This window comes from Colossoma macropomum, unplaced genomic scaffold, assembly GCF_904425465.1.
Source record: "Colossoma macropomum unplaced genomic scaffold, Colossoma_macropomum, whole genome shotgun sequence".
In the NCBI taxonomy this organism is placed as follows: Eukaryota; Metazoa; Chordata; class Actinopteri; order Characiformes; family Serrasalmidae; genus Colossoma; species Colossoma macropomum.
Window position 1 is genome coordinate 40,104,640 of NW_023494802.1, and position 12,725 is coordinate 40,117,364.

General features: G+C 38.8%; 1 protein-coding gene across 1 annotated transcript; it reads left to right on the forward strand.

Annotated features, from left to right (window-relative positions):
* Positions 1-2,953: 2,953 nt before the first annotated feature.
* LOC118822212 (cytochrome P450 2B4-like) lies at positions 2,954-10,745 on the forward strand. The gene is made up of 9 exons (XM_036591151.1): positions 2,954-3,180; positions 4,194-4,353; positions 4,512-4,664; positions 5,772-5,932; positions 6,248-6,421; positions 8,545-8,686; positions 8,766-8,953; positions 10,173-10,314; positions 10,443-10,745. Exons 1-9 carry the CDS (start codon positions 2,986-2,988, stop codon positions 10,631-10,633), a joined length of 1,506 nt encoding a protein of 501 aa, XP_036447044.1. The 5' UTR covers positions 2,954-2,985; the 3' UTR covers positions 10,634-10,745.
* Positions 10,746-12,725: the final 1,980 nt, after the last annotated feature.

The following is a 12,725-nucleotide window of genomic DNA, read 5'->3' on the forward strand; positions in this document are numbered from 1 at the left end:
TCTACTGGACTAACTGTATATATATATATATATATATATATATATATATATATATATATATATATAATAAGTGATTTTCCAAAAATGGTATGTGGGGTGCTGTAAAGTGTATGGTGAGCCATTGTTATCAACACTACTCAAGCTAACACTAGAGCTTACCTGGATCAATGTACAGAATTACATAGAGTTGAAAACACATTTTGGACTTTTAACTGACTTGAACTTTAGACTAAAATCATGTTGCTTTAAGGGACGATATGCATCATTTATGTTTCTTCTAATAAAATAAGTATTTAAACATTCCATTTTGTGACTATCTTTTATCCTCCTGTTAGTAATGGGTGTGGCTACAGTGTGTCATTTATTTAACCAGAGAAATCCAACAAAATGATTAGAATCATTCCAGGCATTTTAAAGCTTTTTTTTTAATTATTATTTTACATATTGCAGCTTTAAAAACTTTTTTTTTTTCAAAACTACAAACGCACTTAACACTTAAATTCACATTTCCTTCAAAATTACCTTCAGTTTCATTTCATTTCAGACCTTTAATAGTTGCACAGCAAAGTATCTCACTTTTACTATTTTGAGAACAACTGGCAAAGTGATCTAAAAATAATAATGGAAATGAAATCGATTCAGATTGAGAGCCCTCTGCTAATAAAATGGACACGTGCAGCTTTCTTCAAATCTAGTACAACAGATACAGTAAACAAACAGCATTTAAACACAATGAAATAAATATGAAAATTAATAAATAACATTTTTAGAAATGTTCACCTTTAAAGATGAAAATCCAGATGGAGTTCCAATTTTGTAAATTTTATAAATTGTATTTTCATCTAAATATATTCCATCAGTGTTATTGAAGAATTAAAAATATTGCATAATTCAATTGAGTGACATCCAAAATAGCCAGAAATGGCATTTAATTGCCACCTTGAAAATGGATTATAGTGAGTCACTCTATGACCAGAGTTCTTACTTCTTGGTTAGACATGAATGGTCATCATGTTTTTTCCAGTCACTGAGCCTGACTCTGAAACAGTGTACCAGTTGACCTCAGAAATAGTGCACTACGTTCATAAAATGAAGATCCAGATTTACTGTGATGATGAAAGCTAGTAGCATAGCAGTAGCACCTCTGCTCATTCATAAACAAAAAGTACCAGCATGTATTGCACAATGTGTGTTTCCTCATTTACATGTTCCGTAGTGATTCATTACATGACACAATCATCCAAAAATGAACACCTGAGACCCTCTGCAGTAATTTTCCCCGGTAAAAAGCTGCCATAATTGCCATCTATCGCCAACAAAATGGAAGTTACACCATAGACGTGCCGCCGGAGGATCAGTTTGTGCCCAAACTTTTGACAAGCTGATAAACAAGCACAGAATTTGATTCAGAGCAGCAATTACGCTTTTTTAAATAGCTAATGTAACAGACAGTGTTTGGCCTGAAGTTCAGCCTTAGCCCAGCAGTTAACCTGCAAAACACACACTGTTAGTTCCAGAAGCAGCCACAGTCACCGAGAGATGGACAGCAGCACCTCTTCATTTTCTGATGCAACTGAAGACATGAATGAAGACACGAGAGAAGGTGAACTCACCAAGGCAGGTAGCCAATAGGTGACCTCCAAGTAAACATTTTCTTTGCCGTTTGATGTAGTGTAGTGAGTAACACCTATGCTTTCTATGCTGTAGACTGGGGTTCAATCCCCACCTGGGTGAACACCCTACACTATACCAATATGAGTCCTTGGGCAAGACCCCTAACACTACCTTCACGTACCTGTGTAAAATGATCAAATTGTAAGTTGCTCTGGACAAGAGTGTCTGCCAGATGTCGTAAATATAAACATAGTTTTGGAAAAATGATGCATTAAAGCCTCATAAAGAAATACATACCTCATAAAGAAATATAGCATTGTTTTCCATTTCCTTTAACACCTTAAACTCCGAGGCTTAATATCCAGTAACTACAGTGACTTCAATGTAAACTGGTGGAGTTAGTCTTAGTTTGTAGAGGAGTGTAATAGAGCAAATTTTATGCTACGCCCTTGGTGTCCCCTTTTGTTTGATAACTATACTAAATGAAGACTCTGATGTCTGTCATCAGGTTAAGACAAAAATTTGAGGTTCTTCCACCCCAAATTTGCCAAACGCACTTTGGCACCTACACCAAATATAGTAGCTAGAGAATGTTGACTAACCAGCTAGAACAGTTGTTAGCATGGATCAAAATACATAGTAATACAGTTTTTGTTAATTTGTAGATCAGTTGTACATTTTTAGTAAACTTGTAATCAATCTAGCTGGAATTGTGGCTAATACTGTCACTTATGCTCAAATCATGCTTGTTGAAACACTTCTGATTGGCAGTTTATGTTAAGTCAGCATATTAAGCCATTGCACAGGGATTGCATGTTGTATGTATGGATTACGACACTCAGCTTCAAATTCCAGGGTGGAAAATCTGCCTCCACTCAAACAAGGAAGCAAGTCAGGAAGCCACTCCCACACTATACACTGCAACAAAGGTGAAGTGCTGGACTATGACATGAGGTTGCATCATTTAAATGTACATGTTTTTCCCATTTTTTGCAATAACTGGACGAGATCTAAGAAATGGAAGATTTGTTTAGATTAAATATGTAAATTAAATGTACGATTTGAGTGTAAACTGTATGGACACTATCTGAGCTCTCGGCGATAAAAGTGTGAGTGTTGTGCTTTTTTCATCTGCAGCACCTTACTGTCCTCTACGGACAGCTTTTATGACATCTGAACAGATTCCTTTTTTTTTTTTTACAGTTGGTGTGAACTTGATCCCAAGAAACACCCAGAATGACGACAGAGGCCAACACGTGCTTAGAACAAATGTCTCTCTCTCTCTCTCTCTCTCTCTCTCTCTCTCCCCTCCCCTCCTGGTTTTGCTATATTAAGCTGTGAGCGTCTGTTCTCTCCTGCATTTCTCTCAGAATGGAGTCTGTGCTGAGATATTTGGACTGGACGTCAGTGGGCTTGGCCCTGCTGGGTGGTCTGTTCTCTCTCATTCTGCTGGAGATCTTCAGGTTGAGCTCCTCCAGGAGCCGCAACCCCCCCGGACCCAAACCACTGCCCTTCGTGGGTAACCTGCCCCAATTTATGAAGGATCCAATGGCTCTCATCAGATCGGTCAGTTTCATTTGTTTGACATAGTATGTACATGTGCTGGACTAGCTATTAACCCCTAAACTGCTCATTATTCAGTTATTAACCCTTGATCACAGTTATTAACACTTGGTCACTGACAAGTATGTTTTGTGATAATTGAACAACATAAAAAAATCAATTGGAGAAAGAAGATATTTTATTATTATATTTGTACTTGAGACAAAACAACGTTGAAGTGTGAAGTGCAGAATCAAATCTTAAATATTTTCTCTGAATATTGCTTTAATGTCACAAAATAGTCACTTATTTTTATCAAGATTTTGAGATAAGTTGTCAATATAATAAGTTTTCAAATGTTAAGGAAGTAAATAATTATTTTAACATAACATTTGATAATTATGAAACATTAAGTGATTAATTTGACATTGTAAGTCATTATTTTGACATGGGGAAAAACAAAGTATTCAAATTTTGTAAAAATATGTCCAACTTAATAGCATAACATAAGATGTGAGACTATCTAGAAAACCATAGCGGTGTCTGTCAGACGTGCTGGACTTTCTTATCTAGGCATGTTTACATGTGTTGTAAAGTTTGCATTCCCTTGTCACGTGTACCACTGGAATGCAGCCAGATAAACCCACTGTGGCTTATGTAACCACTTCTTTTTGTCTGCTAGTGAAGAAACAGCAGAAAACACAGCTATTTTATGTTGGTTTTTCTAATGTGTTCTCTTTTGCTGTTGAATATCATCCAACTGATTAGTGAAAAACAGTAATGTTATCACCCATTAGCTAAAAACATTAGGAGCAATCAGTGCACATCATCAGTAGAAGATGAATGATCTGATCTGATCTGGTGAGCTGAACACACAGCACTGTGCAAAATCTCAGGCCACGTCTTGCTCAGATGTGATGAGTTGAGTCAGGTGTGTAAGCATTGACCTGTGGCTGGATGTTACATTGTAAGCTGGTCTCAGACAGCTACACTTTTACATCCTAACGTTGCAAGTAAACATTTTGCATCCCTTCCAGATTCAGAAATATGGAGAGATGTCCACCATATATGTGGGCAAGAAGCCAGTGATCGTGCTGAATAACATGCAGATTGTGAAGGAAGCTTTCGTTCAGAATGGGGCCGTGTTTTCTGGAAGGCCGTTCATTCCGTTAATACACTGGATCACCAACGGGTATGGTCAGTAACATACGACTCCACTTTTTTGCTGTACTTTTATTAATGAACAGGCAGACATAAATTTCTTATAGACAGCTAACAGTCCCTTCTCCACTACCATGATCTCTCACCATCCGTCTTTCTCTATCTCTCGCTCTACCTCTGTCGGTCTCTCTCAGGTATTTTAGCAGTCACTTATGGTAATGCTTGGAAACAGCAGCGCCGCTTTGCCCTGCACACACTGCGCAACTTTGGTCTGGGGAAGAAAACAATAGAGGAGCGCGTGGCCGAAGAAGCGCAATACCTCATCAGTGAGATGCTCAAGCAGGAAGGTAGCTGATGAGTAGCTGCACCTGCATTTGCTATCCACTGAGTGGTCTGCTGTGCTCAACTATCCTTCCTAGGTCAACCATAGCATATATACAAAATACGACAAGTAGTATGAGGACACCTCTCCTAATTTTTCAGTGTTCAAGTGTTTCAGCCACAGCCATTGCTAACAGGTGTATAAAATCAAGTGCAGAATCATAGTCATGCAATTTCTTTTTAGACAAACTTTGACAGTAGAACGTGTCTGAAGAGCTCAGTGACTTTATATATCTTCATAGATCCTTGTCGCAAGTCAGTTTATGCAATTTCTCCCCTGCGAGATCTTTCCCAGTCAACTGGAAGTGCAATTATTTTGAAATGGAAGCCTCTCAGAGCAACAACAGCTCAGCCATGAAGCAGTAGACCATTCTAAATCATGGAGTCGGACTAGAGTGCTCAAGTACATAATGCACAAAAAACCATCTATCATCTGCCTCAACCTGCCTCTGGAAGCAAGATCAGCACAAGAACTGTGCACTAGGAGCTTTGTGAGGTGAGTTTTCATGGCTGAGCAGTTGCACACAAGCCTAAGAACACTATGTGCAATGCCAAGCGTCGGCTGGAGTGGTGGACAGCACGCTCGGACGTTAAAGCCACAGTATCCAAAGACAATTATATGATTTCAAATTTGTGGCAACAGTTTGGGAAAGACCCTTTCCTGTTCAAGCATTACTGTGTCCCTGTGCACAAAGTAAGGTTCTTGAACACATGGTTTGATGGGTTTGGTGTGGAGGAGCTTCAGCAGCCTGTGCAGAGCCCTGACTTCAACCCTACTGAACACCTTTGGGTTGAATTGACCAACATCAGTGCTTGAACTTACAAATACTTTTTTGACTGAATGGGCTCAAACTCCCACAGACACACTCCAAAATATGTTACTGCTGCAAAGGAGGGGGGGAAGCTCCATATTAATGCCCATGGTTTTGGAATGGGATGTCCAACAAGCTCAAATAGGTGTGATAGCCAGGTGTCCACATACTTTTGCCCCTACACCTAGATAAGATATTTGAGATCAAGCTCTTTCATTGTACTCTTCCTGATCACATCCATTCTCTTTAATTTTTTTGAAGGAAAGGCTTTTTACCCCATCCACCCCTTTATGAATGCAGCCTCCAACATCATCTGCTCCATCATCTTTGGAGACCGATTTGAGTATGACAACAAGCGCTTTGCTAAGCTGCTGGAATTTCTGAATGAAAACATTCGGCTTGCCGGATCACCTGTAGGACAGGTAATGATCAGCAGGATCATGATGATCATTGCTATGAGAGTGAAAACAATACAACGTTCAGATGAATTTCATGCTAAAGGGTATTTTACAGGCCCAGATTCTACCCCACACCTGGAATAAAATTAACATAAAACCTAAACATTTACAATTCAATTCAATTCCAGATAAGTCTTCTGTCCAGACAGCCATAAAAGAAATTAACTAAGAACTTTGTCTTTGGAGTAAGAACCAATAAATTGGATTTAATTTCTTAATTGGCGAAATGTAAAAACTGTGAACATCATATAATCTTAGATGGTCTTTTTGTCCCTGCAGATCTTCAACCTGTTTCCCTTCATAAAGCACTTTCCAGGGCCGCAACACAAGGTCAGGCAAAATGCCAACTCCTTGGTAGAGTTCATTCGTGAGGCTGTGGAGGAACACAGAGAGACTCTGGACCCAGAAAACCTCAGAGACTTCATTGATGCCTACCTGGTGGAGATGACCAAGGTAAGCCAGGAGACCACATAATTTACACAAATGGTCCCCAACCCTTCACCTGGGGATCTACTTTCCAGTAGAGTTTAGTTCCAATCTGAATTTAACTGGCTTACCTGGCAGTGGTGCATCTGATCCATCCAGTCAAGGACTTCATTTGCTGGAGCAGGTGGGGCAGATTGTGGTGTGAATTAAACTCTGCATGCATTAAGCACATCTTTTTTCCTTCTGTTCACTCTCTACCAGCTGTTTCATTGGCTGTTCCCTGAATCAATTGTTTGTTTACATTGCTGATAATTGCACAGAACTTGTGAGTGTTTTCAGTCAAAAAAATCAAACATGTGGCCTCTGAACACTCTGGAACTTGACTGGAAGGTGAAAGTTTTGTAAGTTCACCAGGTTATCCATAATCTTCATCGCTTCACATCAAGCTCTCAACCTTCTGGTTTTCAACATCTGTTAGAAGGAGCAAATTGTGGTTAAACTAATGTTAAAAATTCTGTAGCATATGCCTGGCTTGGAAGATTTAAATTTTTAATGGATCAGTCTTCTGTTTACATCTGTTCTTTCAAAAGCTAACAAGCTTCTCTACAAATACTCACAGGTAGGGTTTTAGTTGAAGTACTTATAAGAGGATTCACTGATAAACTGTAATGTACAAAGTAGAAATATAATAACTGCATGTCTAACAAGCTTTGAAAACCAGTGTTTGAACTGGAGCTGTATGGTATTAAACTCACTGTGAGAAAGTAAATGCTAGCTTAGCACTAACATGACAGTGCAATTCCCATAGAGACTGAATCCCATAGCTGGTTTAATTTAGAGTTGTGATGTGGCACAAAACAAGGTCACAAAAACAGGCAAAGAAGTCAACAACACAGGTCAGTCAAAACAGGCAAAGGCACAACATGGCAGAGTCGAAAATACAAAATGGTGGTCAATATACGGAAAAACAAGCAAGAATATACAAACGCTCAGTAGATCACAAGGAATACTTCGCAATGAGTCTATCTAAAGCCTGGGCTTTTAAAGTATACTGACTAGTAATGTGAATCGAAACACAGGTGACACCAGTTAGTATTCTGGTGATGCAGAGCGCTGATAAGTGCGCGAGTGGGAGTCAGAAGTCACGTGAGTCCCAACTGTATTGTGGGCAATGGAGTCCGTGTCTGAGTCCGAGTTGGAGGGAAGTTGCTCCGTCATGTGATCTCCCAGAGGAGTCTGGGAGATGAAGTCTGGTCCTTTGCTAGAATAATCGCTGAATACGTGACAAGAGTTTATTTGCTGATGTGCTGATATGATACTAACAAAGAAAAGGATATTTACATAGTGAAAGCTTCTGTATTATTGTCTGCTATATATTGACATATAATATAATATAAAAAAATATCAAAAAGAATTAATGAACTCACTTGAATATTCTTTGCCTTATTCTGTGATGGTACATGTTCTAGGTAAGCTAGCATGCTATTTGATAGCTACGTATTGTTAGTAATGTTAACTCATTTCACCACTAGTTAAGGCAGGGCAGGTTGGTTTAAATAGCATATTTCATACACAAAGGCAATGTAATGTTCTTTCTTCATTGACTTCTGTTAAGATTTAAGAACTTTTTTCCTTCTCCTGTAAAGTTACCTTTTTGAAGATACAAGGTTTCGTTCAGACAGCGACGATATACTGTCCTCTATATACTGAATTGCATTTACTCTGGTTCACAGATGTTAATGAGGCAACACGTTTTTGACCTACGCCTCATTTTTTAGGGACACTCTATTTCTTTTTTTGACATTTTGTTATCGTGTTGCTTTGCCATTCCAGCTATTTTCTGATTTGTCTGTGGTTTGTTTACATTCTGATTGTTGCACAGACCTTCTGAAGGCTTTGTGACAAGATGTGTTACAACATTCGAACACTTGCTTGCTAATAGGACACAATGAAAAGCTGAGGATACTGACTGTTTCGATGTGCTGTTGCAATATTATTGCAATATTATTACAGCAGCCATAAAAAAAGTATGTGATGCAGTACAATATGCTAGCACTCTAAATGTTTCCCATAATTCAACACTGGATGTGTAAAACACTGTAAAACACATTTATAGAGCATTAAAAATAGTACATTTTTGTTCCGAGTAGCAAGAGTCAAAGGAGGACTCTACATTCCATGAGGACAACATGTTCATGTCCACTGCTGACCTTTTCCTTGCTGGGACGGACACTACGGCCAACACTCTCAGATGGGGCCTGATTTACATGATGGAGCACCCCGACATACAAGGTAGAGAAACAGACCTGATTTTATTTGATGTATTTGATTTTGTTTAATTGTTCCTTCTTTTGTGTGTCTGGTTGACCAGAGCGCTGTCACAAGGAGATCATTCAGGTGTTGGGATTTGACCGCTCTCCCTGCATGGATGACCGCACACAGCTCCCATACACTTACGCCACTGTCAATGAGATCCAGCGCTACGCTAACATTGTTCCACTTGGCGTGGTTCACCAAACCACTCAACCAACAGAGCTACAGGGATACCACCTGCCCGCGGTAAAGAGGGGCGATTGAAAGAATGTCTGGTGGATTAGATAAATGGATCGAAGTTCGGATGAACAGAAATATGAATGGATGAAAGTTTGAATGAATGGAAGTATGCATGGATGAAAATATGAATGCATAGGATGGAAGTTTGAATGGATTGAAGCATCGCTGGTTGGGAGTATGAATAGAATGCTGAATTGATGAAAGACTGTAGGGATGAAAAAGCAGAATGGGTGGAATTATGGAAATATGAAAAGTCTGAAAGGATGGAAATGTGGCTAGAAAGGGTGGAAGATAAAGGCTGAATGAATGACAAAATTGACAGAAGTATGGACGGATGAGTGGATGGACATTTAAATGGATGAAAGGCTGGATGGATGGAAGCCAACGCTGGTGGAAGGCCAAACAGATATGAATATGAACTTACTGAAGTATGGATGGGTGAAAGGCTGAATGGGTGGAAAGTTGAACGGAAGGTCGAATGGCTGGAGGTATAAACAGATGTGTAACCACAGATAACCTCTTCCAGTCAGTGATATTCTCTCCACCAGGTTTCATTACATTCACTAGTGCTGATTACAGAAATCGATTATTTATTATATAACATCTTCGATCATTAACGCTGCATTGCACAATGTTGCATTAGGGCAACAAAGTCATTTTCCTCACATTACAATAACATTATACATAATTAATGACAATGATAGGGTTAACAATAAATGGAGGAGTTTGAGTAAGTCAATAAAAACCATGTAGTTGGTCATACTATCTCTTAGTGGGCACATTTATACCTCTTTTTTTAATGTTCAATATCATTTTTTTTGTTATGAAATATATTTGTTGCCTAGAAGCAACATTGTCTGACAGTGGGAGGGATTTAGCCAGTCACAAACCAGGTCTCACCCCTTCAGGGAACTTGGCTCTGTATCTTTTCTTCCTACTGTCGCACAATGTTGCCTCAAGGCAACATACACCAAAAGGATCCCTGCACACATTATATATATATTTTTTTTTAAGTTTTTGAATTTAATAATCGTGTCCAAAAAAATAAATCAAGTATCATTTTTTGCAAGAAAATTGAACTGAATTTTTTAATTGCTCTCATAATGCATGCAGTAGAGGGTTAACACTGTTCTATGTGCATTCCTACTGGTCACGGGATTATCTTGATTATAATGGAGTGCATAATTTATGTGTGTTATTTATCTGTTTCTTTTTCCCATGGCAGGGAACAGAGATCCTTTCCAACTTAACGGCCATCATGACTGACAAAGAGCACTGGAAGCACCCGAACACGTTCAACCCAGAGAACTTTCTGGATGAGAAAGGACAGTTCTGCAAAAACGACTACTTTCTGCCGTTCTCTCTGGGTGAGTCTGCAGCATCTACAGCAAAGCCAATAAACCACAGTGAAGACATAAATGACACATATGGGACACATGTATGACCAAATGTCCAGACAAGCTGTAAAAAGTGTGTGTATACATGTGTGCTGCAGGTCCGAGGGTGTGTCTGGGTGAGTCTCTAGCGAAGACCGAGCTCTTCATCTTCTTCACCTCTCTGATCCAACGGCTGAAGTTCTCGTGGCCTCCTGGAGCTCCGCCCCCAAACATGGATGGAGTCATGGGAGTGGTCCGCTCTCCTTTTCCCTTCCATACGATCTGCCACAGCAGAGAGACCACTCACTAAGTCATGTTCAACCTTAATACTACTTGAACTTTAGACTAAAATCATATTGCTTTGAGTGACCATTGAGTGATCATTTATGTTTTTTTTTAATAAAATAAGTATTTAAACATTCCATGCAGTCTCAATTCAATTCAATTCAATTCAACTTTATTGTCATTATACTGAAACAAGGTTGTACAGTACAACGAAACACTTTTAGGCTAGATTATACTTTTAGGCTAGGTCTCACTTCCTGCTCTAAAATAAGGCTCTGCCAATGGCCTAAAACTCAGTGTTTTGGTAGTGACATGATTTGTTTTCTAAATCTTTCAACTTCTGTTTAACATTTGAAATATCTTTAAAAAAAAATATTGAGATTTTTGTTTATTTCATAAGCGTCAGTTTAGGGGTTAGGGTTCAGGACAGACCTCCCAATAGAAAATACACTATAAATGATTATTTTTATACACATTTAGTTAATTATAGATGAATATTAAAATGCTTTATAGACTTTTTATTACATAACTATTACATCATAACTATACAAGGCATAAGATTTGTGTTTGATTACACAACATACATTAAGGTTCCCTAGGACTTTAAAATATATATTGAAATATTGTTTGGGGTTTCTTTGTCTTACTTATTTCTTTTCTAAACTGTTTATAAAGGAGTAGAAGATGCTAGAACCAAATCACAGTTGTAAGAATTGACCTGATGTTAAAAAATACTGAGCCTGTTAATAATGCAATTAAAGCCTGGCTGCTCAGTGTTTTCTTTATATCAGTTATAGAACAAATCATTACAGTCAGAATCATAGCTTACCTCCCTAGTGCAGTAGAGGTTTTCTCTAATGTTGTTGGAATGAAGTCAGTGTTTTAGGTGTATAAATTTAGGTAAATTTTTCCTCATAACCACATCTTAAATGGAAAGAAATAGATATTTAACTCTAATATAGTATATTCTTTTCATTTGCACACTACAACTAAATTTCAGATGCTTTATTGTGTAAATATCAACATATATAATATAAATGACTGCCACAGCAACATGCACAACACTATTACTGTACAAGTGTTAACAGGTTGCTACCAGGTGAACGCAGGTGAAGAGTGACGCAAGTGCACGGATACATTACCAGTCATATTTGTGTGTAAAGGTGAAGCAGCTGCAGGGCGTGCCTTGTTTGTGTGTGTGTGTGCAGTAAGGTGGTGAAACAGTCCACTACTGCAGCGTCAAAGACCGGCTTAACCAGTGTCACTTATACTATGTATATTTTCCAATGGCCAAAAGTATGTGGACACCTATACATCACACCTATATGAGCTTGTTTGACAAAACCATGGGCATTAAAACGGAGTTGCTCCCCCTTGTGGCTATAACTGTCTCTGTTCTACTGGGAAGCTTTCCATAAAATTTTGGGGTGTGTCTGTAGTATTTGTGCCCATTCAGTCAAAGGAGCATCTGTGAGGTCAGACACTGATGTTGGACGAGAAGACCTGGCTCAGAACTGACATTCCAGTTCCACTGAAAGGTGTTCAGTGGGGTTGAGGTCAGGGTTCTGTGTAGGCCACTGGAGTTCCTCCGCACCAAACTCGTCAAACCGTCTCTTTATTGAGCTTGCATTGTGCACAGGGGTACAGTCATGCTAGAACAGGAAGAGGTCTTCACCAAACTGCTGGCACATATTTGGAAGCATATACTTGTCCAAAATGTCTTTGTATGCTTTAGCATTAACATCACCCTATACTGGAACCAAGGGGCAAACAAGCAGCCCCAGCCCATTATCCTTCCTCCACCAAACTTTACTGTTGGCACTATGCACTTCGGTAGGTAGTATTCTCACATTCACCAAACCCAGATTTATCCATCAGATGGCAAGATAGTGTATTTATTTATTTAACATAATAAATCCAACAAAATGATAGTAATCATTCCAAGCATTTTAAAGCTAGTCTGTAATCTGTAAGCCACATATGGCTGCTTTCGAGACAAAACTTTGTATACCTTAATTTTTGTCATTTTTAATTTTTTTTTACACAATTTGCAAATGAGTAACTGGTCCAGAATCTTGTGGTTGTGGCAGTCAGCCAGTAGATGGCAGTCTTTATCT